The sequence below is a fragment of the Tachypleus tridentatus genome, chromosome 1, assembly GCF_004210375.1.
Source record: "Tachypleus tridentatus isolate NWPU-2018 chromosome 1, ASM421037v1, whole genome shotgun sequence".
NCBI classification, from domain to species: domain Eukaryota; kingdom Metazoa; phylum Arthropoda; class Merostomata; order Xiphosura; family Limulidae; genus Tachypleus; species Tachypleus tridentatus.
Genome location: NC_134825.1, coordinates 171785242 through 171812640, shown reverse-complemented (window position 1 = coordinate 171812640; position 27399 = coordinate 171785242). Strand labels below are relative to the sequence as shown.

General features: G+C 33.2%; 1 protein-coding gene across 3 annotated transcripts in view; it reads left to right on the top strand.

Moving 5' to 3' along the window:
* Positions 1–27399, top strand: part of LOC143230312 (uncharacterized) — a 138336-nt gene that overhangs the window by 90360 nt on the left and 20577 nt on the right. For 2 of the 3 annotated variants that reach the window (XM_076463628.1, XM_076463618.1), the window contains 5 exons: positions 991–1149; positions 6241–6363; positions 13453–13620; positions 18762–18995; positions 24740–24973. The exons of the other annotated variant lie outside the window; for it this stretch is intronic. In XM_076463628.1, coding sequence (XP_076319743.1) covers positions 991–1149; positions 6241–6363; positions 13453–13620; positions 18762–18995; positions 24740–24973 — 918 coding nt within the window. The remainder of the gene's footprint in view (positions 1–990; positions 1150–6240; positions 6364–13452; positions 13621–18761; positions 18996–24739; positions 24974–27399) is intronic. 3 annotated transcript variants of the gene reach the window in all.

Below are 27399 nucleotides of genomic sequence, written 5' to 3'. Positions count from 1 at the left end.
GGAACAAATACTCGTTCTGTAAACTACATTAAGATCCAACAGTATAACACAGGTGTGCCCTTTTTAATTACACATCAAATGATGTATGATGTTTGTTCTGAACATTGCATTACAGTCTATACGATGTGTCAAAATGGATTTTGTCACTTGTCTTACACATTTCATTCTTTTCATTTAAGTTATTAGCTTACATTACTGTCATACAATAATTTGAATATGCCTCAAAATGGATATTGTGTTGTTTATTTTACATATTTATCCTTTATCATTAGGTTTACAAACAGCAGTGCAAGAAATGTTTGCAAGAATTCTATATATTTTAATTGTTTTGTAAGATAACTTATCTATTTTTTATTGTTATATATAATGTCATTATACTGCTGTCTTCATAGTTTTAATGATGTGGACAAAGAAAGTTCTTCCATGTTTGAGTCGTTAAGAGAAATGTCATTATATGGTCTCGTGTAATTTAAGTGGTTAATATTTTACTCTGAAATTACAGAAAAGACCAGAATTTTCTTTCTATTTTAATTACAGTAGAATTTACCAGGAATATAACATTGATTCTGATGGAATACTTGGTTTATTTACTACAATTATGTATATATGTATTCCAGAAAAATAGTTCAGCAGTAAAAGTCATGTATCGATGACTCTGATGCTCAGTATTTTCCATCAATTGATTTTATTTCAGTGTTTAATTTATAGTTTGAAAGCTAAATTAAAACTTTTTTTTACTGTTCTTAACTTTACGTTCAATAAATGATAATAGGGACCACTGAAAATTAACAACCATTAACTAGACATGTTTGAATCTCTTTTTATGGACAAAGGTTTGATTTTCACTATTATGCATTTTATGATGATCCATTGTTTAAACATATAATTAATGCAACATAAAGTAACACAACATAGAATATGCTTAAAAACAATTGTAGAAGAAACTGATAGCTATTTTTATTTGTTATTTATAATTTGTTGTTTTTTCAGTTTCTAATGATGCTGTAATAGAACTGAATAGTCAAGAAGAGGAGATCATTTCCCCTGGTGGCATAGTTGTATTTCCCCCCCTAAAATATCTATATATTACTTGCAGAAGTAATAACGTACGTTTTAGACCAGTTTTGAGTACAGAGGTCAAAGGTGTTAGTAAGTTATCTGGTTATCGTTCTTACTTTTGTTAACTGTTGCTTTCAAAAACATTCACTGTACTTAAAATCTTTGTGCCAGTTTATTTGTTGCATCGTTTTATGTTGAAGCTGTTTATAATAAATGTCTGTGTGATATTTATTTCTTACTAAGATTCAAATTATTCTTCATTTTAAAGATTTTGTAAATCTTTTTTCATATATATATATTTTTCTTATATTATTTATTTATGAAACGTTAACAAATTTTTTTAACTCTTTCAATACAACCTCATAACCATTTTGTACTTGTTATAATGTTCATGGTTTAACTTTTAAATTGGTATGTGAATATTCCTGAAATATTGTATATTATCAATAAACATTACCAGGGTTTTGTATATTATCTGTAAACATTTCTAGGGTTTGTATATTATTAGTAAATATTTCCAGGGTTTTGTAGACTATCAGTAAACCTTACCAGGGTTTTGTAGATTATCAGTAAACATTACCAGGGTTTTGTAGATTATCAGTAAACATTACCAGGGTTTTGTAGATTATCAGTAAACATTACCAGGGTTTTGTAGATTATCAGTAAACATTACCAGGGTTTTGTAGATTATCAGTAAACATTACCAGGGTTTTGTAGATTATCAGTAAATATTTCCAGGGTTTTGTAGATTATCAGTAAACATTACCAGGGTTTTGTAGATTATCAGTAAACATTACCAGGGTTTTGTAGATTATCAGTAAACCTTACCAGGGTTTTGTAGATTATCAGTAAACATTACCAGGGTTTTGTAGATTATCAGTAAATATTTCCAGGGTTTTGTAGACTATCAGTAAACCTTACCAGGGTTTTGTAGATTATCAGTAAACATTACCAGGGTTTTGTAGATTATCAGTAAATATTTCCAGGGTTTTGTAGACTATCAGTAAACCTTACCAGGGTTTTGTAGATTATCAGTAAACCTTACCAGGGTTTTGTAGATTATCAGTAAACATTACCAGGGTTTTGTAGACTATCAGTAAACATTACCAGGGTTTTGTAGATTATCAGTAAACATTACCAGGGTTTTGTAGATTATCAGTAAACATTACCAGGGTTTTGTAGATTATCAGTAAACATTACCAGGGTTTTGTAGATTATCAGTAAACATTACCAGGGTTTTGTAGATTATCAGTAAACATTACCAGGGTTTTGTAGATTATCAGTAATCATTACCAGGGTTTTGTAGATTATCAGTAAACATTACCAGGGTTTTGTAGATTATCAGTAAACATTACCAGGGTTTTGTAGATTATCAGTAATCATTACCAGGGTTTTGTAGATTATCAGTAAACATTACCAGGGTTTTGTAGATTATCAGTAATCATTACCAGGGTTTTGTATGCAAGAACCAGATTTTTTTTCTTAACTTTTAAGGTTTTTTTAAAGTAATGTTTTCCCACGCCTCTCTTTTTTTCAAATGTTGACTGTTCAATACGAGGTCTGTTAAAAAAATGCGCGGACTGTTTGAATTGCGCGGCTCCAGTTGGTTCCAGGGGAATCCGCTTGGTGTCGCTAGGTTCGCACAGATCAGCTGATTACGACGCCATTTCCCGATTGCAGATATCTTCATTTGTGTATTAGCTACGCGGTTTTAAGTGAAGTGCGATTTTTTTCGTTTGGCAGATTTCAGAATGAATGACCTGAAGGAGCAACGACTTGCTGTGAAATTTTATGTTAAACTTGGAAAATCTGCGACTGAAACTGTTGCTATGCTTAACACAGCTTACGGTGATGTTGCTATGAAGCGTACGGCATGTTATAAGTGGCATGAACGTTTTAAGGATGGTCGACAGTCCATTGAAGATGATGAGCGTCCTGGACGTCCTTCCACGTCAACTGACGATCCACACGTCGACAAAATCAACACCCTGGTGCGGGCAAATCGACGTCTGACTGTCAGGGAGCTTACTGAAGAGTGTGGGATATCAGTTGGATCTTGTTACGAGATTTTGACCGAAAAATTGAAGATGCACCACGTTGCTGTGAAATTCAGCCCTCAGAACTCGTGAGTTTTTGGCCAAACACTCGATCACTGTTCTTCCCCCCCCCCCTCTACCTGACCTTGCTCCTTGCGATTGTTTCTTGTTCCCCAAACTCAAAAGACCCTTGAAAGGAAGAAGATTTGAGACGATTCCCGAGATTAAGGCAAATGCGACGAAGGAGCTGGAGGACATTACAAAAGAAGCGTACCAGGACTGTTTCAACAAGTGGAAACACTGTTGGGATAAGTGTGTGCATTGGGGAGGAGAGTACTTTGAAGGGATCCCAGACCTGTAACTTCTAAATAAAGTACATTTTGTTTTATGACGTCAGTCCGCTATTTTTTGAACAGCCCTCGTATACCAAGTAATTTTAAATTTAAGATTAAAAATACTTTTATGCATCAGCAAATTATCAAATTTCATAGGTGAAATTTGCATAACCTCTAAGTAATTAGACTTACCTTATACCCACCATAAAAAATTGGGAAATAAATATAAATTATGCATTTTTATTCTTGGATGACTACAGGTTATGACAGAAAAACACAAACGTTTAGTCTAAATAGCTTCAGTTTCATAGTGTTATACAGTTATTATTTTTATTACATTGACATTTAAGCCATGCCTGGATAACATTACAGAAGTTGAAATGACTTGGCACACATGCATTCATCTTACAGTATCCAAGAATATAAAATTGCTCTCCACAAAGTAGCCTGTGTTTTAGCAGGCTAGTATTTAGTAAAATACAGTCACATTGCAGTTACAATATATTATATATATATATCCATTATTGTTTACAAATAAGTTCTTAAATTTAATTTTACTAAAACATGGAACAATAAATCAGGAAGTGTAACAAACAATTATCTATTCTACTTGCAGACTTTATATTTGTTTACTGCTTGCTATAGGTTACTAAACCTTATAAAATTTCTTGTGTAGATAATGTGAAACAAAATAATTATTTTAGGTTTTTATATGTATATGTACATTTTGAAATAATCAATAGTTGTAAATTACTATATCAGTCCATCAGAAGTCCACCATAATGTATCAACCCTAGTAACTGAGCTGTATTTGGGTCTAAAAAATATGAAACTTCAACCTCGTGAGAAATCACCTTACTGGTAGGAACCTAGCATGAAATGAAAGAATTTGCTGTGCAAATACTATACAGAAGTTGAGAAAATCACTAGGAGAACAGTTTGTGTTTTCATTGTTACTGAGTGAAGTAGGTGTACATAAACAGGTTCTTATTTTACACTCTGACTTGTCGATATCACAAACATCTAATTTGAACCAATGCTACATTCACATACCATGTGACAAACAAAAATTTGGCATTTGGGATTTTTTTAATGTTAACTTGTAAATTAAAAAATGACTAGTGTATAAAACTGAAACTTGAATTATAATTTATAATTTGATACCAAACTTATTGACATACATTCATAAAGTAGTAGTTCAATAAAATTTTGAATTTGAGTCGACAAACGTGATGACATGACTTTTGACCTTTGATCCATATCAGTAGGGTTATATGTAACTTGACCTTAAATTTTACGCCTTGTGTATGGTTAAGACATTCTCTTAACTCCTAGCTGAAAATAGTTCTTTGACTACCAAGCCAAGTCTGAAACTGGGGAGCTAATTTTGGTATAAAGTGGATTTCGTTTCATGTGTAGCTTCAGTGCCCAGGAATGAAAAAACATGTAATGTTTATTTTATTATCACCACAAATAAACATTTCTTGTAAATTTCTTTTGACAAGTATGAAAATTCAACTTTCACATATATGCACAGTTTTACAAAAGCAGTTATATAACAAGAGACCACCACCAAAGAAAGGAAAAAAATACATTTCTGTAGGTGAGTGGACCTCCAGTGGAAGTGGAAGTTGTTTGCTTGCACCCAGCTGGCTACAAGCTTGCTACCTACTTAGCTGTAATTCGGTTAAATGCTAGTTTGGTAGCAGAATAGATGATTTCATGGCACAGAAGCATGCCCATTATAGAAACATCAGTAATTGAGCTTATAATTATATGTGTAAATACTGCATTATTTAGCCTACTATAAGCCAAACACTTACGTGTCTCATCAGTGAAATCAGTATACCTAACATATAGCCTATAGACTCTGATATGTTTCAGAAAAGAAATCCTAGTTTTGTAGACATATTTAGACAATCAGGAACTTTGTTGGTCTGACTGTAATACATTACTTAAGTTGCACATTTTTGAATAAGATGCCAATTCACACACACATGCTTATCTGGTTAAGCTGAAGATAGTCACTGTAATTGTGGCCTGGTGCACATTTAATACATTGCAAATATAGGTCAGTAATGTTATTTCTACCATTGGCCTGATAACTCCTAAAATTAACATAATTTGGCCTGTACTGTTCATACATAAAAATATTGTAATCCAATAATTTGTCAGTAATAGAACACCTTATTTTTTTTTAGTTAATGAATTTAAAATTTTCTTTTTTTTCTTACACTTTAATTAATTAATTAATTGTTCTTTGTGGTGTTGAAAAAAATCAAAATTAGTGAATATTAGTTCCTCATTTTCTGAATACTCATTATGGTTTTTTGTCAGTGTTGTAATGATAATAAAATTTCCCAGAGTAAAAATAGACTATTATTTTTTTAATTCAAAGAGCTTGTGAGAAAATAATTTTTAGGTAAAATATTTTATTATCCAATTTGTTTAAAGTTATTAAATCAGTTTGGATTGTGCTGTCTGTTAGTGAAGCATTCTGTGGTAATAATTTCTAAAGGTGGTGATGTTATAAGTAGTAACTAAATTACTAATGTGGCAATACTGGGCATTTTGTCATAATAATTATAATTGTATGGCACTAACTGTTTGGTTTTCATCACTTGACTAACTTACTAAATACATATTAGGTTGATTAAAAATTTTATATACATTTTGGTAAATTGTAAACATATTATATGTAAATGTGTGTGATAATCACAAATATAATGAGTTTTTATTGTAATTAGTGTTGGTTTGAGTGTCTTTAAATACAATGCAAATATTCTTATATTCTTCTTTTAATTTTCTAGATCCTTATGACTGTAGAAGAGAAGTATGTTCTAGAATACTTTTATACACCAGGTATCACCACTCAGGCACCTATACTTGCCAAGCCTCAAAAAATTCAATCTCTATTTATCTAGTAATTCAAAGTAAGTTTTTTACCTTTCCATATTTTAACTCTTCTCTCTATTCGGTGTTATTTACTAATGAGCGTGTCTATTTTTGTTTTTGGTTTCTGGTAATTCAGGGTTTTGCTTCTGATTGGTTACGTGATGTAAAAAAACAACGGTTCTTGGATCTGATATGCACATCCCTTTGTAGAAGATTGCACAAAGGGAAGTGTACAGTTACATGTGACAGGTGGAATATAATGTAGAAGATTGCACAAAGGGAAGTGTACAGTTACATGTGACAGGTGCAATAAAATGTAGAAGATTGCACAAAGGGAAGTGTACAGTTACATGTGACAGGTGGAATATAATGTAGAAGATTGCACAAAGGGAAGTGTACAGTTACATGTGACAGGTGGAATATAATGTAGAAGATTGCACAAAGGGAAGTGTACAGTTACATGTGACAGGTGGAATATAATGTAGAAGATTGCACAAAGGAAGAAGGAAGTGTACAGTCAAAGGAAGTGTGTGCACAGTACAGTTACATGTGACAGGTGGAATAAAATAGAAGATTGCACAAAGGGAAGTGTACAGTTACATGTGACAGGTGGAATATAATGTAGAAGATTGCACAAAGGGGCGCAAGTGTACAGTTACATGGTGGAATATAATGTAGAAGATTGCACAAGTGACAGGTGTACACAGTTACATGTGACAGGTGGAATATAATGTAGAAGATTGCACAAAGGGAAGTGTACAGTTACATGTGACAGAATGGAAGTGTACAGTTACGTGTGGAACAGGTGTAGAAGATTGCACAAAGGGAAGTGTACAGTTACATGTGACAGGTGGAATATAATGTAGAAGATTGCACAAAGGGAAGTGTACAGTTACATGTGACAGGTGGAATAAAATGTAGAAGATTGCACAAAGGGAAGTGTACAGTTACATGTGACAGGTGGAATATAATGTAGAAGATTGCACAAAGGGAAGTGTACAGTTACATGTGACAGGTGGAATATAATGTAGAAGATTGCACAAAGGGAAGTGTACAGTTACATGTGACAGGTGGAATATAATGTAGAAGATTGCACAAAGGGAAGTGTACAGTTACATGTGACAGGTGGAATAAAATGTAGAAGATATGGCAACAAAATTAAGATAAAATAAAATAAAAATTTCTTTTGCTGAATTCAGAAAATACAAAATAAAACAAGTGAGTGGCAGGGAAATCCAAGTCAAGTGAATAAACATTTTATAAACAGGAGGTGTTGAAAAGTTGGGAGACAATGGCACAGGTTTCACGAGCAAGTCTTGGCTCTCTATGGATGGAAGGTCAGACCGAGTCTCTCCCATTATTAAACAAACAAAAAAAAAGCCCAAACTGCATATAGACATAACATTCTCTCAATCAAAAAAATGCACAATTACCTCTCTTCCAAACAGAAGGTCAAGCAAGGTCCAGTGCAACTATCCCTTGAAACAGTTTCATCACCAGTAAACCTACAAAAAGTAACATGTCATGCTGCAGTTTTCATGTTACCTCAACCACATTTAGAGAACTAGAAACAGGACTATCCAAAGTGTGATTGTTATCTGTAACCATTACTTTTAACAGAAGTTAAGCTTAAAGATAACATTTCTTAGTAAGAATTTCATTATGTGAAAAATATGATACTATAGAAAATACAAAGAAAACAAAATCTCTGATCTGAAATCCACAATATAAAAACACATCATAATATACAATTAAAATCTTTATTTAAATCGATCATTGGTTGTAAAAGTCACTTTACATGTTTCAACATGTTTTCACTTCATCTTTAGGAGTGCAAAAAACAGTTGCCGTGTGATACATAAGTACAAAAGATGTAGGCATATGATGATTACTAGTTTCCAATTCTAAAAAGATGGTCACATCATCTCTGTACTTTCTGATCTTCTTAACTGTTCATCCATATTTAAAATCAAGTTGTTTCTGCCATGTTTTATTACTTTGACGGTTTCTATAATATTTCTAGCAGTGACGTTATTCAGTTGAGCCAAAATAACAGTTTTTCCCACTGAATATGTTCAGAATAAATTACATGTTCAGCTAGTGCAGAGTTTTCACTTTTGTTGTTAACATTTCTCTTATGTTTATTTCAAGTTTCTTCTAATTTGACTAACATATGTGTGACCAAAATTGATATTGAACTTTATACGTACCTGTTTTCTCCATTAGATTTATTTTATATTTAGTTTCATATAATATTTGATTAATTTTATTCAGTGGTCCATAAATGACAGTAAGTTTTTGCATTGTTTTTGGACACATACTGAAGTTGGCAAAATATAAACTGGAAATGGAAGAGAAGTATTACTTTTTTACTAAACAGAGACAGTAAATAGAGGAAAAAAAACTAAACAAGTTGGAACTACTAACTGAAACTTGTGTTAACTTAAAAAGGAATATAGAAATTATTAAACTATCGAATATTGTAGTAAAGGATGGATGTACTGAACATTGTTAGGTTTGCAAGATTTCATTACATATATGAAAACAAGTTTGAATAAAGTTAAGGATACTGATAATATGGATATTGTTATATTGTTAGATCTAAATGTAAAGAATTAATAATGAATTTCAAAGTCAGTTCAGAAAAATTTGAAGATATTCAAATCTTAAAATGATTAAACAATTTGGATATTGTGATTTGTAAAGCTGATAAACGTGGTCCAGTATTTCTCCAAAATAAAAGGACTATGCTAGGAATGTTCAATAGTTATCAAACGATTATATATATGTGAAAGGTTAAAACCAACCATCTCAACAGTCTTCATAAATTGGTTAAAGACTGTATGAACCTAACTCCTCCAGAAAGAAAATGGTTTGTCCAAAATAGTTTTGGAATTCCAATCTTTTACCAAAAGTTTAGAAAATAATAAATTACTATAGACCCATAGTATCACATATAGGCTCATCTTTTTATAAATTACCATACAAGTATTCTTACTTTAGTGATAAAAATACTTCTATCGTTAACCCTTAAACAGTGGCCATCATCAGTCGTTATTTTCTTAGAAAAAGACAGCCATTGTTAATTGATGATTTCATACTTTGCATACAGTACAGCTATCATCAATTGATTATGCAGGCTAAAAACATTAGTTGGCAGCCCCTTCACACCATAGTGCCTGTACCCACTCAAAGCATTGCATCAGAATCATTTTCTCAGTGTAGGTCGTGGAGTACAAAAGGAAGGGTGCATCAGCTATGAGAATGAAATTATAATTTTTTTCATCAAAAGATGAAATTGAAGTATTAGCATGTGATAATTATTCCAGTGAAGAAAACATTTCACATTTTTTATCATCATCAAATTCAATTGTTTGAAGCTATGAATGTGATTTAGATAGTGAATCAGAAGCCACAAGTGAATTAGACTTCATTTGTTTGATAGTAGAAATGCTGGACTTACAGATAAATCTAAAGAATATGAATGCTTTACTGTTATATTTGATCAAAGTATAATGAGTTATATTGTGTGAGAAACAAACAGATGTTATAAGTTTTGTAAATCCTTGAATTCCAAAGAAAGTGAAAGTGACACTCCCTCTACTTCATGAAGTAAGAAACGGGAAGATAGAACTACTGAGGAAATGTACACTTGTTTTGATCTGGTGATGTTTATGTAAAAAACGTACGTGTTGGCTGATTATTGGAAGAATGATCCCCTTATAGGAACTCCAGTTAATCCAAAATACATTACTCAAGAATGATTCAGGGAGGTTCTTAGAAATTTGCACTTTGCAAATAACGAAAAACCAAATGCAAACAATCAATATTGAAAAGTATGAGAAGAACTCACAATGGTAAATAATAAAGCTAAGTAATCTTTTTCTCCTTTTCAAGAAATAGTTATCTATGAATCTTTGATTCTTTTCAAGGGTCGTATTGTTTTCAAGCAATACATTCCAAGCAAGCACCATAGATTTGAAATAAAGATCTCTGTATTATATGATTGTGAGACAGAAATTGTAATAGATATGATTTATATATATTATAAACTGATAACTACTATACAAATCCAAAATTATGCAACTTTCATTTTCAAAATAAGACTGTTTTTTGTGGAACAGTTAGGACTAATCAGAAGAACATGTCTAAATTTGCACCTCTGAAGAAGGGAGATGTTGAGATCAAAAAGCAATGGAATATTTTAACACTTCAATGGAAGGACAAACGTCCTGTAACTTTGATTAGTACAATACATAAAAGTGAAATGAAATACAGTGGAAAAGATGATTACAAAACTAAACCAATAACCAAACCCAATATAGTTTTAGGTTATAGTATCAACATGAGACTAGTTGGTAAAAATGATATTCAAATTGGACAAATTGATTACCTTCGTAAACATGTGAAGTGGTACAAGGGGCTCTTTTTTTCACCCAACTGATATCTCAATTTAGAATTATTATAACAGTTATCTGCTAAAAACTGGTAAGAATCCATTATTGGAAATGTATATCCAAATGTTATGTCTTCCTGGGAAAGGTCTTATCACCCTTATGTGGAAGACATAGCCTTACTTCTCTTGATAGACTTGTTGGAAAAGAAGCATTTCTTGGCACTTTTTAAACAACATCTCATCCTCAGGAGCTAGAAAAGTGGACAAAGACAACGTCACGTACATGTGAGTACAACAAAAAAGAAAAGAAATGAAAGATGGTGACTACCTGGTGTAAAGAATGTAGAGTGGCATTGTGCATAGGAAATGAAAGATGGTGACTACCTGGTGTAAAGAATGTAGAGTGGCATTGTGCATAGGAAATGAAAGATGGTGACTACCTGGTGTAAAGAATGTAGAGTGGCATTGTGCATAGGAAATGAAAGATGGTGACTACCTGGTGTAAAGAATGTAGAGTGGCATTGTGCATAGGAAATGAAAGATGGTGACTACCTGGTGTAAAGAATGTAGAGTGGCACTGTGTATAGGAAATGAAAGATGGTGACTACCTAGTGTAAAGAATGTAGAGTGGCACTGTGTATAGGAAATGAAAGATGGTGACTACCTGGTGTAAAGAATGTAGAGTGGCACTGTGCATAGGAAATGAAAGATGGTGACTACCTGGTGTAAAGAATGTAGAGTGGCACTGTGCATAGGAAATGAAAGATGGTGACTACCTGGTGTAAAGAATGTAGAGTGGCACTGTGCATAGGAAATGAAAGATGGTGACTACCTGGTGTAAAGAATGTAGAGTGGCACCGTGCATAGGAAATGAAAGATGGTGACCACCTGGTGTAAAGAATGTAGAGTGGCACTGTGCATAGGAAATGAAAGATGGTGACTACCTGGTGTAAAGAATGTAGAGTGGCACTGTGCATTAGAAATGAAAGATGGTGACTACCTGGTGTAAAGAATTTAGTGGCACTGAGCATTAGAAATGAAAGATGGTGACTACCTGGTGTAAAGAATGTAGAGTGGCATTGTGCATTAGAAATGAAAGATGGTGACTACCTGGTGTAAAGAATGTAGAGTGGCACTGTGCATAGGAAATGAAGATGGTGACTACCTGGTGTAAAGAATGTAGAGTGGCACTGTGCATAGGAAATGAAAGATGGTGACTACCTGGTGTAAAGAATGTAGTGGCACTGAGCATTAGAAATGAAAGATGGTGACTACCTGGTGTAAAGAATGTAGAGTGGCACTGTGCATAGGAAATGAAAGATGGTGACTACCTGGTGTAAAGAATGTAGAGTGGCACTGTGCATTGGAAATGAAAGATGGTGACTACCTGGTGTAAAGAATGTAGAGTAGCACTGTGCATAGGAAATGAAAGATGGTGACTACCTGGTGTAAAGAATGTAGAGTGGCACTGTGCATTAGAAATGAAAGATGGTGACTACCTGGTGTAAAGAATGTAGAGTGGCACTGTGCATAGGAAATGAAAGATGGTGACTACCTTGTGTAAAGAATGTAGAGTGGCACTGTGCATTAGAAATGAACGATGGTGACTACCTGGTGTAAAGAATGTAGAGTGGCACTGAGCATTAGAAATGAAAGATGGTGACTACCTGGTGTAAAGAATGTAGAGTGGCACTGTGCATAGGAAATGAAAGATGGTGACTACCTGGTGTAAAGAATGTAGAGTGGCACTGTGCATAGGAAATGAAAGATGGTGACTACCTGGTGTAAAGAATGTAGAGTGGCACTGTGCATTAGAAATGAAAGATGGTGACTACCTGGTGTAAAGAATGTAGAGTGGCACTGTGCATAGGAAATGAAAGATGGTGACTACCTGGTGTAAAGAATGTAGAGTGGCACTGAGCATTAGAAATGAAAGATAGTGACTACCTGGTGTAAAGAATGTAGAGTGGCACTGTGCATTAGAAATGAAAGATGGTGACTACCTGGTGTAAAGAATGTAGAGTGGCACTGTGCATTAGAAATGAAAGATGGTGACTACCTGGTGTAAAGAATGTAGAGTGGCACTGAGCATTAGAAATGAAAGATAGTGACTACCTGGTGTAAAGAATGTAGAGTGGCACTGTGCATAGGAAATGAAAGATGGTGACTACCTGGTGTAAAGAATGTAGAGTGGCATTGTGCATAGGAAATGAAAGATGGTGACTACCTGGTGTAAAGAATGTAGAGTGGCACTGTGCATAGGAAATGAAAGATGGTGACTACCTGGTGTAAAGAATGTAGAGTGGCACTGTGCATTGGAGAATGTTTTTGTGATTTTCAAACCCTCAAAATCATTTGAACTTGTAATAAATAAGTCTCTATTATACTTTTCATTTTCTTTCACATTTTGTTCAAAATTCATAATAAAAACTACAATTAGTATGTAACAAGTAACCAATGCAAGGTGCAAACTTACATCTTGTATGGGGTGATAAAAACCAATGAGAGTCATGCACAATATGTTTGAAATTAGTTATTATCTGTGCTGCCAACGGTGGATGAATGTTGTGTTTTTTCATAACAATGTACATATGGACATATTTTCATATTTTGTGCGAACCTTGTTTTAATACCACTTTGTGGTGGAGGTGTTCACTTCACTAAGTGTCCCTCTAATGTGACATTTATTAGGAACTTAGTGATTAATAGTAATTGATTACTTTATATGCAGGCATTAGATGTCCAGTAATCCCACATAGTCCTGGATTGGTGATGAAGTACAAACACAGTTTTGTCCAGTTTAGCTGTGAAGACCAATATCAGCTCTTAGGATCCACAAATATTACGTGTATGAACACACATCAGTGGTCTCAGAATGTTCCTGTCTGTCAGGCTAGAGGTACTGTACTAGAGTAAGTTAGAACATTATACTAATATAACACTAGGTGAGTAAAAAAAAATGGTTTATAATCAAAAGGAAGAGTCTTTCTGATGGTGGAACACGCTACATGTCTAAACAAAACATTGGTCTGTCTTCTTAAGAAAATAAGGAATTGAAACTTGAGGAACAGAAGATGAAAGTGTTCTCCACTAGAGCTGACTGTTACTACTGTTGATAGCTATAGGTGTTGTATCTGTATTTTTCAATAGTAATAACCAGGATTAGAGAATATTCAGATAAATGACTGTAAAGTCTTTAGTAATCTGTCTCTTCACTAGATGGGGTTATTTATGTATCGTTCTAATATATTGATAAGATTTTTCTCTGACTTGTAATGCAATTATTTTACTGTAAGTGTCAGCATGTCTTTTTTATAACACTAATGTTTGTAGTTTTTCAATTTAACTTGTATCTTCATTTTACCAATGTATCCATGGCCACATTCAAGTAGCCAGATACTATCAAGAAATATTTGAACCTTAATTGATATTTTTTTCCTTGTCTTAAAATCCACCAGCAACTAAAAAATTAGTAATTGGTCACATGCTTGTGTGTGTAATAATTTTCAAACTACTAGTCTGTAGGCAGGCAGGTGTACTTTAATTGTCTGTATTTTTAAGAAAAAAAAAGCATATCTTCTACCACCAGTTCCAAAGTCATATTGGACAAGATTCAAAAGATCAGTGGACAATATAATTCTGTTTCCCTCTCAATCTTGTTTTCTAATGGCCAGGAAGTAGCTGATGCCCAGAGCATTGCCAACACTCTTAGTGAAAGCTTTTGCCAGGTATCTAGCACTTCTGCTTCTTCCTCCACCTTCTTAGCCATCAAGACTCTGGCAGAGCAATCACCTCTTTCCTTTTGAGCTGATTGTCTCCATAACTATAATCGTCCCTTTATACTGGTGAAACTCAAACTGGCCCTTCATCGGTCTGGCAGTACATTGATTGGACCTGATGATATACACTATGAAATGCTGCATCTTCTATCTCTTGCTATTATTCTGGTTGTTTTTAACCAGATCTGGCAGGAGAAAATGTTTTTCTTGATATTGGCACCAGGCTATTGTCCAACCTTTCTCTAAGCCTGGAAAGGACCCCAAGATTCCTTCAAACTACTGTCCAATTCCTTTGATGAGCTGTCTCTGTAAGACCTTAGAAAGGATGGTTAATGCTCCTCTCATTTGATTCCTCAAATCAATCAACCTCCTCTTGCCCTCACAGTGTGGGTTCCAACAACAGTGCTCCACCATGAACCACCTGATTTGATTTGAAACGTCAGTCAAAGAAGCCTTTCTTGAACGACAACATCTTGTATCAATATTCTTTGACATTGAGAAGGCTTATCATACAACATGGAGGTATGGCATTTTGCAAGACCTCCATATATATAGGTTACATTGCTATTTGCCCATTTTTATTAAAAAAATTTGCAAGGGACAGGCAGTTCCAAGTTTGTATGAGTTCGACACTTTCACGGCTTTTTTTGGGGGAACTGGGAGCCCTTCAGGGCTGTGTTTTGAGTGTCACAGTTTTCAGTATGAAGATTAATGCCATCACTAAATAACTCCTTCTTACTGTTGCAAACAGACTCTATGTCGACAACTTTCACATCTCATGTCAGTCGTTGAGCATGAGGTATATTGAGTGGCAGCTACAGACTGTCCTCAATTGTTTACTGAAGTGGACCACAGCAAACGGCTTTAAATTCTCTTTTTCTAAAACCATTTGCATGCACTTTTGCCATCAACAGGGTATTCACCCTGATCCTGAACTCCGTATTGGTGAAGTTGTGCTGCCTGTGGTCCCTGAGACAAAATTCTTGTGGTTTATTTTTTACCGTAAGCTGACCATTATACCACACAACAAGTAGCTATGGGTCAAATGTATATGAGCACTGAACATCATCCATGCTCTCTCTTCCACCACTTGGGAAGCGGATCGATGTTCTTTGCTAAAGATATATCATGCTCTTATTCAATCGAAACTTGACTATGGTCACTAGTCTATGGCTCTGCCAGTACCTTGGCCTTAAAGATGCTGTACTTCATTCACCATCAATGACATCGGCTCTGCACTGGGGCTTTCCACACTTTCCCAGTTCAGACCTTGTACATAGTCTCATGAACCTTCTATGCACCTCTACCATTTGCAACTGTCTTTACTATATGCTTCGAAACTTCATTCTTTACCAAAGCATCCCACCTGGGGTTGTATTTTCCTTTCTCGGTGGGCCATAATTTTTCAGTGCAGACAATCTGCCATTGCTCCTTTTGGCCTTTGTATCCAGATGCAGTTGGATGAATTGGGTCTGTCCTTGGATAACATTATATCCACTGGTTAGCCCATCCCACCATGGCTTCTTACAGTCCCCAAATGTGACCTATCTTTAAGTCATCTGAGAAAAGCAGACACAACCTATTGGAAATACTGTCTGTTATTTGGTGAACATCTTTCGAACCATCCTTCCATTCCTATTTATACAGATGGTTCAAAATCAAGTAACTGTGTGGGCTGTGCTATGGTTTGCTGTTGTTTGATGGTTGTGCACAGAATCCCATCTACAGTTTCTGTGTTCACTGCTGAACTATATGTCATTTCTCTTGCCCTGGATCACGTAGAAGCTAAGCAGTACTCAAACTGCACTATTTATACTGACTTGCTTAGTTCTCACCTGGTCCTAGAATCGCTTCACGTTGGTACACACCTTTTTCTCACAGATATTCAAAACTGACTGGCCCAATTTTCTTTAATATCTACTTCTATCTAGCTTTTCTGGATACCGGGACACATTGGTATTCGTGGGAATGGGCTTCCCAACACCGCACCTAAATCTGTCTACTCTGGCACCATCACCACTGTGCCTGTTCCATACATGTACTAATTCAAGGCTCGGCTCCATGCCAGTTGGTAGTCGACTTGGAGTGAGCAATGTGAAAACCAACTTTTCCAGATAAAACCCTGTATTGGACATTGGCCATCTTGCTTTTGTAAAGATCAGAAAGAGGAAGTTGTTCTAACTAGACTATGCATTGATCACAGTTTTTCAACTCATTGTTTTCTTTTATCTGGAACTGATGCACCAGTGTGTAGTTTGTGTAACACTGAGACCACAATAACCCACATTTTACTTTCTTGTCATCATTATGACTCTCAACGCTGGCACCATTTTAAACATGTTCTGTCACAAGGTTTGTCCATAATGTTAGACAGTGTTATTGGTGATGGTGATACTTGTCCACCATAGAAATGTTTGTAGTTTTTTGAACACCATTAATTTTTTAATGCTATTTAACATTTTTAATTTAAACATTAAACCTGTTTTAATGAGATTCCCATTTAAGAATCAAAGTACATCTAATTTGATTTGAAATTAGAAAATGGCCATAACATCAAATAACTTGAAACTAAGACTGGAAAGGCAAATTTCAGGTGACTAATGCTGCTGTTTGAACTACCTGTTAGTTATCCTGGTGAGTTATTTTGCTACAAATCTTTTAAAACTTTTATTACTGTATTTTTTGAAATGGCCATAACATCAAATAATCTGGAACTAAACTAGAAGGGCCAACTTCAGGTGACTAACGGTGGTTTTTGTACTTACCTGTTAGTCTTCCTGGTGAGTTATGATTATTACAGTTATGCTACAGAAAGTCCTTTACAACTTGTATTTTATAGTTTTTCTCTTAATGTTGTAGACTAGATGTAAAGATTGGTTTTTTATACTATTTATGTTTTTTTTTTAAATTGTATTTTATTTAACTTAAAATCCTTTTATGAATTTTACTAAATTTACTTTAATTTTAGCTTTTTACCAGATGTTTGGCACAGGTGGCCTAGCTGCTTTGTGCCATAAAACACCAAATCAACCAACCATCCAACTCCTAATTTAAATTTTACACATGTTACAACCACATTGAATGTACAGAACCTTTGTTTATAATAAATAATGAGATAATTATAATATGAGGCTATCATAATGAATGAAACTGTATATTTTATAGTGCTTTTTTGTTAATCTGAGAAAAAAAACATTTATGGAATAATAATTCCTTGTCTTTGTGTTATATACACATTGTCATTTTAAATTAAATTATATAGGTTATTAGGGAAGTATATTTCAAGCAGTACCACGGTAAACTCACTAAATACATGTGTATACACATGTATAGGAATAAAAATATTTTGATATTTGTTACCATGGAAATAATGAATTTTCAAGCTACCTTACAAATATTAAGATTTGTTAGATATTTACTGAAGTATTTCACCAGCACAAGCTTTCATAGTTTTAATTAATTAGTGACTATTGGTAGGAATTTTGCAAGTTTTTAGCTATTGACAAAACACAAAACATTTTACAACTAACAAACTCGTTGTGTTTGAGTTATAATGATCTCATATAAACTGAAGGAATCACAAGAGCCTTATCTTAGTCTGACATATCGAACCAGATGATATTCCATTCAGTTCATTTCATATAAAATACAAGTTTGTATTGTCAATATTGATATCCATAACAAAAGAAGAAAGGTCTACCAAATAAAAAGTATTAATACAGAGAAGAACCAGTTTATTAATAGCTGTATTGTATTAGTTTTATTAAAATTTGCATAAACTCATATCCTGTTTCTGAAATTTGAAGCAGTAACCTCAAATACTGTTGAATAGTGAAAACTATTCAGCTTACATAGTGGTGGAAAAGAGCTAACCATACATGTTAAAGTGTTTCCAAAATACAGTTTTTGTAATAAAATTATCTGAAGCACTCTTCTAAGTTCCACAGTTCAATTCCGAGGAACTTAGAAGAGAAGGGTGATTTTATAACATCTCAGTTCTCCGTAGAGAACCTTGCCCAGAGGAACTGAGAAAGTCGTTGTTGGTATTCAGTGTTTAAATGTTGGTATGTGAAGAACATTTGTGTAGTGTGTATTTTACCAGAAATCTACAAGAGTTAATTCTAACAAAGTATACTGTTTTAAGTGTTTATATATATATACATACATTACTAAATAGATGCTGATTATATGCTCTCTCCTAAAAACTGCTTTCTGGGTAACTTGATAATTTCATAGTACATTGTGAGAATCATATTTTTAGATCTTGAAGAACCAGTTACTGAACACCATCTCCAAACATTTTGTAAGATTGGGATTTATGATGATAACCTAAAGATATTTTATGGTAAGCAACCAATTAAAACTGGAGATGAGGTTCCAGACGGAGGCAGAATATTATTTCACTGTGATCCAGTTGGAAAAAGTCAATTGTATGGCAAGAATGAAGCTTATTGTGACAAAGGAAGCTGGGTGGACAAGGTGTTTCCTACCTGTGGTATGTGATTCATTTGGTGACAGCAATTAAACATGTTTTGTTCGCTTTTACATTATTATTCCTTGAACACTGACCATTAAACATTGTATAATTAGATGTAAAAGGAGACCAAAATATTGTTTCAGGAACTGCGAGAGACTTTTTGATTCTCTTGGTCAGTTTATTGTTCCAGTTAATGCAGTTTTTTTCAACCTGAAGATGACCTAGAAAGGTCGAAACGCTGTTCTTTCCTTGTCAATAAAAGTATTAATACCCATACCAGCCATTTTGAGATACAATATTAAAATCATAGAATTTACGTTTTGACTGTATAGAACTTCTTTAGCTGAAAGGTTTATTTTGTTTTGTTTGTTTTGAATTTCGCGCAAAGCTACTCGAGGGCTATCTGTGCTAGTCGTCCCTAATTTGGCAGTGTAAGACTAGAGGGAAGGCAGCGAGTCATCACCACCCACTGCCAATTCTTGGGCTACTCTTTTACCAATGAATAGTGGGATTTACCGTCACATTACAATGCCCCCACAGCTGAAAAGGCGAGCATGTTTGGTGTGACTGGGATTCGAACCCGTGACCCTCGGATTACGAGTTGAATGCCTTAACACGCCTGGCCATGCCGGACCTAGCTGAAAGGAAAAATGTAAAAGGTTGAACTAACAACCTTTGAAATGTATTGGAATAAAAATATTTTGATATTTGTTACAGTTGAAATAATCAACTTTCAAGTTACCTTACAAATATTAAGATTTATTAGATATGTACTGAGGTATTTTGTTGGCATAAGATTTGATAGTTTTAATTAATTTGTGACTATTAGCAGGATTTTTGTGATTTTTAGCTATTGGCAAAACACGAAACATCTTACAACTAACAAACACATCATTTATGTATTGGTGTAAAACATCTTACATCTAACAAACACATCATTTATGTATTGATGTAAAACATCTTACAACTAACAAACACATCATTTATGTATTGATGTAAAACATCTTACATCTAACAAACACATCATTTATGTATTGATGTAAAACATCTTACAACTAACAAACACATCATTTATGTATTGGTGTAAAACATCTTACAACTAACAAACACATCATTTATGTATTGGTGTAAAACATCTTACAACTAACAAACACATCATTTATGTATTGGTGTAAAACATCTTACAACTAACAAACACATCATTTATGTATTGATGTAAAACATCTTACAACTAACAAACACATCATTTATGTATTGGTGTAAAACATCTTACAACTAACAAACACATCATTTATGTATTGATGTAAAACATCTTACAACTAACAAACACATCATTTATGTATTGGTGTAAAACATCTTACAACTAACAAACACATCATTTATGTATTGATGTAAAACATCTTACAACTAACAAACACATCATTTATGTATTGGTGTAAAACATCTTACAACTAACAAACACATCATTTATGTATTGGTGTAAAACATCTTACAACTAACAAACACATCATTTATGTATTGGTGTAAAACATCTTACAACTAACAAACACATCATTTATGTATTGGTGTAAAACATCTTACAACTAACAAACACATCATTTATGTATTGGTGTAAAACATCTTACAACTAACAAACACATCATTTATGTATTGGTGTAAAACATCTTACAACTAACAAACACATCATTTATGTATTGGTGTAAAACATCTTACAACTAACAAACACATCATTTATGTATTGATGTAACACATCTTACAACTAACAAACACATCATTTATGTATTGGTGTAAAACATCTTACAACTAACAAACACATCATTTATGTATTGATGTAACACATCTTACAACTAACAAACACATCATTTATGTATTGGTGTAAAACATCTTACAACTAACAAACACATCATTTATGTATTGGTGTAAAACATCTTACATCTAACAAACACATCATTTATGTATTGATGTAAAACATCTTACAACTAACAAACACATCATTTATGTATTGATGTAAAACATCTTACAACTAACAAACACATCATTTATGTATTGATGTAAAACATCTTACAACTAACAAACACATCATTTATGTATTGATGTAAAACATCTTACATCTAACAAACACATCATTTATGTATTGATGTAAAACATCTTACAACTAACAAACACATCATTTATGTATTGATGTAAAACATCTTACAACTAACAAACACATCATTTATGTATTGATGTAAAACATCTTACAACTAACAAACACATCATTTATGTATTGATGTAAAACATCTTACAACTAACAAACACATCATTTATGTATTGGTGTAAAACATCTTACAACTAACAAACACATCATTTATGTATTGATGTAAAACATCTTACAACTAACAAACACATCATTTATGTATTGGTGTAAAACATCTTACAACTAACAAACACATCATTTATGTATTGATGTAAAACATCTTACAACTAACAAACACATCATTTATGTATTGATGTAAAACATCTTACAACTAACAAACACATCATTTATGTATTGATGTAAAACATCTTACAACTAACAAACACATCATTTATGTATTGATGTAAAACATCTTACAACTAACAAACACATCATTTATGTATTGGTGTAAAACATCTTACAACTAACAAACACATCATTTATGTATTGATGTAAAACATCTTACAACTAACAAACACATCATTTATGTATTGGTGTAAAACATCTTACAACTAACAAACACATCATTTATGTATTGATGTAACACATCTTACAACTAACAAACACATCATTTATGTATTGATGTAAAACATCTTACAACTAACAAACACATCATTTATGTATTGATGTAAAACATCTTACAACTAACAAACACATCATTTATGTATTGATGTAACACATCTTACAACTAACAAACACATCATTTATGTATTGGTGTAAAACATCTTACAACTAACAAACACATCATTTATGTATTGATGTAAAACATCTTACAACTAACAAACACATCATTTATGTATTGGTGTAAAACATCTTACATCTAACAAACACATCATTTATGTATTGATGTAAAACATCTTACAACTAACAAACACATCATTTATGTATTGGTGTAAAACATCTTACAACTAACAAACACATCATTTATGTATTGATGTAAAACATCTTACAACTAACAAACACATCATTTATGTATTGATGTAAAACATCTTACAACTAACAAACACATCATTTATGTATTGGTGTAAAACATCTTACAACTAACAAACACATCATTTATGTATTGATGTAAAACATCTTACAACTAACAAACACATCATTTATGTATTGATGTAAAACATCTTACAACTAACAAACACATCATTTATGTATTGGTGTAAAACATCTTACAACTAACAAACACATCATTTATGTATTGGTGTAAAACATCTTACAACTAACAAACACATCATTTATGTATTGATGTAAAACATCTTACAACTAACAAACACATCATTTATGTATTGGTGTAAAACATCTTACAACTAACAAACACATCATTTATGTATTGATGTAAAACATCTTACAACTAACAAACACATCATTTATGTATTGGTGTAAAACATCTTACAACTAACAAACACATCATTTATGTATTGATGTAAAACATCTTACATCTAACAAACACATCATTTATGTATTGATGTAAAACATCTTACAACTAACAAACACATCATTTATGTATTGATGTAAAACATCTTACAACTAACAAACACATCATTTATGTATTGGTGTAAAACATCTTACAACTAACAAACACGTGGTTTTCAAGTTATAACCATCTCATAGAAACTGAAGGAATCACAAGAACCTTATCTTAGCCTGACACACTGAGCCAGTTAATAGTCTTTTCAACTTATCTCACTTAAGATACAAGTTTTTAATCTCAGTACTGATATGTGTAATATTAATTCAGTGAAGCAACATCTGACGAGCTTTATTGTATTGGTGTTAATACAACTTGCATGAACTCAGATTATGTTTCATAAATTACAATAAAGAAGTAAATTGGTTTGGTAAGGACTAGTGCACATATAAATACTGTATGTGATAACTAAATTAACCAAAACATTGTCTGTGCTCTGTAACATCTGTTGATTTGAGAACCTAGTTTGTGAAAAAACAAGTCTTATGGTGTATAACTGTGGAACGAAAGAGACAAGGCTATGAAAAAAACTAACACTATTTATTAGAGCAGGTAGAAGAATGAGGGGTTCATGATTGTGAACTTAAAACAAAACGTGTACTATAATTGACTGAAGGCTATTAGTATTGAAGTACTTAAAGAAAGATGTACACACGATAAACAGCAGGCCAAAGCTTCACAGTAAATTTTCATATTGGGTGTTAACCCTTCTGAATATGACAAAATCGGATTCGTGCTTTACTTTGTCTGTGTACCTGACCAATATCAGAAAGACAGATAACAAGGAACAATAAATATTTTTATTCCATGTGATACTCATGAAGTACAACATGAAGTAAAATACAATACAGCCATTCTATTAAATGGTAAATAGTCCATGATCAGATCCTGCTATTGTAAATAACGACTCAGGCTAAATTTATTATATGGTCTTGACAATAATTAGCATGTTATAAATTAGAACTTAGACAATTTGTAAGTATTAAATGAATATCCATGTACACGTAAATATATTTGTAAACAAATTCTCATGTTATGTCGTTACTTAACTGTTTTTATGTTGATAATTGTATTCTCATGATACAGAACTGTTTTTATGTTGATAATTGTATTCTCATGATACAGAACTGTTTTTATGTTCATAATTGTATTCTCATGATACAGAATTGTTTTTATGTTGATAATTGTATTCTCATGTTACAGAACTGTTTTTATGTTGATAATTGTATTCTCATGATACAGAACTGTTTTTATGTTGATAATTGTATTCTCATGATACAGAACTGTTTTTATGTTGCTAATTGTATTCTCATAATACAGAACTGTTTTTATGTTGATAATTGTATTCTCATGATACAGAACTGTTTTATGTTGATAATTGTATTCTCATGATACAGAACTGTTTTTATGTTGATAATTGTATTCTCATGATACAGAACTGTTTTTGTGTTGATAATTGTATTCTCATGATACAGAACTGTTTTTATGTTGATAATTGTATTCTCATGATACAGAACTGTTTTTATGTTGATAATTGTATTCTCATGATACAGATCTGTTTTTATGTTGATAATTGAATTCTCATGATACAGAACTGTTTTTATGTTGATAATTGTATTCTCATGATACAGAACTGTTTTTATGTTGATAATTGTATTCTCATGATACAGAACTGTTTTTATGTTGATAATTGTATTCTCATGATACAGAACTGTTTTTATGTTGATAATTGTATTCTCATGATACAGAACTGTTTTTATGTTGATAATTGTATTCTCATGATACAAAACTGTTTTTATGTTGATAATTGTATTCTCATGATACAGAACTGTTTTTATGTTGATAATTGTATTCTCATGATACAGAACTGTTTTTATGTTGATAATTGTATTCTCATGATACAGAACTGTTTTATGTTGATAATTGTATTCTCATGATACAGAACTGTTTTTATGTTGATAATTGTATTCTCATGATACAGAACTGTTTTTATGTTGATAATTGTATTCTCATGATACAGAACTGTTTTCTTGGTAAATTGATGATGTCATAATATATTAATTGCAAGAATTATGTTTTCAGATGATGAAGAACCAGTTACTGAACAACAACTCCCAACATCCTGTAAGTTTGGGATTTATGATGACAACCTAAGGATATTTTATGGTGTTTATAAAGTGAAAACTGGAGATGTTGTTCCAGATGGAGGAAGGATATTATTTCACTGTGAGCCAATAGGAAAAACTCAATTGTATGGCAAGAATGAAAGTTTCTGTAATAAAGGAAGCTGGGCAGACAAATTGTTTCCTACCTGTGGTACGTGATTCACTCAGTGAAAACAATTAAAGATTTTGTTTTGTTATTCCCTGAACATGGATCATTAAGCAGTTTGTATATCCCTCAAGTAGTTGAAAATAAATGAAACCTAAATTCTTATAAAAGTGATTCATACCTTTTACAAACTGAAAGCATTTCCATTGTAAAAACAATTCTGATTTTTTAAAGTATCTCAGCAAAGTATCACAGTCTTGCTTCCTTGGACACCACATACACTGAAGAGCAGTTTCTCTAAACATACTACTAACTATGGTAGTGCTAAGTATGTAGGAATGGACCATTTAAGAAAACAGTTGCTGCCATATTCAACCTGTTACTTGATATTCATTACAAATAACTGCTGGAACTGAGTTACAACCTCACCTCAGCACTTAAATGCTATTATAAAGTGTTTCACAGCTTGTGATATTCACACTGTTATTGAAAAGTGCTGACGAAGTGTTCTTCATTTTTCTTTTTTTATCTCACAGCAGGCACGAAGTGAGTGAAGTTTTACTGTTGATTTAATATGATACAAAAGAACTTATGAACAGGCTACACTGATGATGATAGTAGTCAGTGTGTAAGGGTAGACCAATAAAAAGATTGACCACCACATTCAGTCTGTCACTTTGTGATGCTTACAGATAACTGCTAGAGTTGAGTTTTAACTATATTTGAGCACCTGGTTGCCATTATTCATGTTTGGAAACTTGAATAACAGTAATATTAGTGGTGAATTCTGTTTATAAGTATATATTATTTCTATGTTTCATAAATAAGTTTTATCTGTGATCACTGGATGGCAGCACCAATTGTTAACATAATGACTAACTGTAACTTTCATTGCACGAACATATCTCCCAAAATAGTTTCAACAAAAATAAATAAAGAAAGAAAGATCAAGTATTTATGCAGCAGACAGATCTATGTACGTGTTATTAATGTCTGATTTTAAAAACGCCAGTTTCTTAATTATCACCTCTCAGTGTGAATTCCTTTATGTAGTGAGGGGATCTCCCAGAGAAGGTTCTTTACCTTCTGTTTATCTCCTCTGGGACCTAAACATCCACCTACATGTTTGCCGTGTGTGTCGACCCATGAAGGGAACGAGAAAGTATCCTGGTGGTTGAGGGGTCCAACCCTAACACACCATTTTGTCCTTGAATTCCAGTAAACAGGAGGCCTTGGGGTGTGCCCCAGGGTCAGTCAGCTGGTCTACTTGAGCTAAGGTCAACCAAGTACTAGTGTTGGACGTTCTCAACAGGTGTTGTGTACATTGTGTCTGATGCTGGTGTTTGAACATAGTACTCACGAAACCCTGGTGTTGCTGCAATGTTCATGTTTGGCACTGTAGTATATCCCCTCATAGGGCTCCATGGTGGGTTGAGACAATGGACACTGAAATGTATTCTCTTTATTATGGTTAAAAAAATAATAATAAAAATTAAAAAATTGAGAAAAAACAGATTATTGGAAAACGACCACACATGGATGACTATTGTACAGTCACCATCACTGTCAGATTCTATACTTTGATTTCTAATTATGCATTCCCAATCTGAAAAATCTTATGACAAATGTCTCCCTTTTTTTATTCAAAAGGGATTAGAGGAGCTTTCTGGCTCCCCCAAGTCAGTAAGGAAGATATGATCTGGAGACATTTTGGTGGAAACATTTTCACCACAACATACTAAACTTATCCTGAATTCAAAAGTAATTGAGGATATACCCATCCAGGTTACTCCCCATACAACTTTGAATTCTTCCAGAAGAGTTACAATTGAGAGGAATTTAAAGAGCATTCCTGAGTCTGAGATTCTCGCTGGTTTCTCCAGACAAGACATTTCTACAGTGTGCCAAATCTCCACTTTCAAAGACTGCAATGCCTACGAATGCAAACTTGAGCCAAACTATATCAGCTGTAGAGTTTCACACCCCTTATACTTTCGTTCTTGTCCTAAACAGATGGAGGAGAAAGAGGTGTAATATGTGAAGACTGTAAATGATATCTCCTGTCTAGAGGCTCAGAAATTATTGTCTCCCACTCCATCTTGGACATATGCTGCTGCACTCTGTTCCACTGCTAAAGTGGGAGTGCAGGCAGATATCTCAATACTTCCAACAGAGTCATTTTCAAACCACCTAAAGAGCATTTTGCCATCCATGATTAAGAGAGTTGATGAGTCAACGTCTACCCTTCTTTTGACTCAGGATTCTTGCATTTCCTCGTGTACATCTTTTTCTCCTGCCCCAAGATGCAAAATGATCATTTGTTTACATCTTCAGTCTCTGGAATCCTCTTCCAACTACAAAGACCTGCTTAATTGACCCAGACCTCCTTTGAATAAAGAAAATAAAGAAAAAAGACGTGGTCGAAAACAGAAGAGCAGTACATCAGTTGGACCTGATGATGTATGCTACAA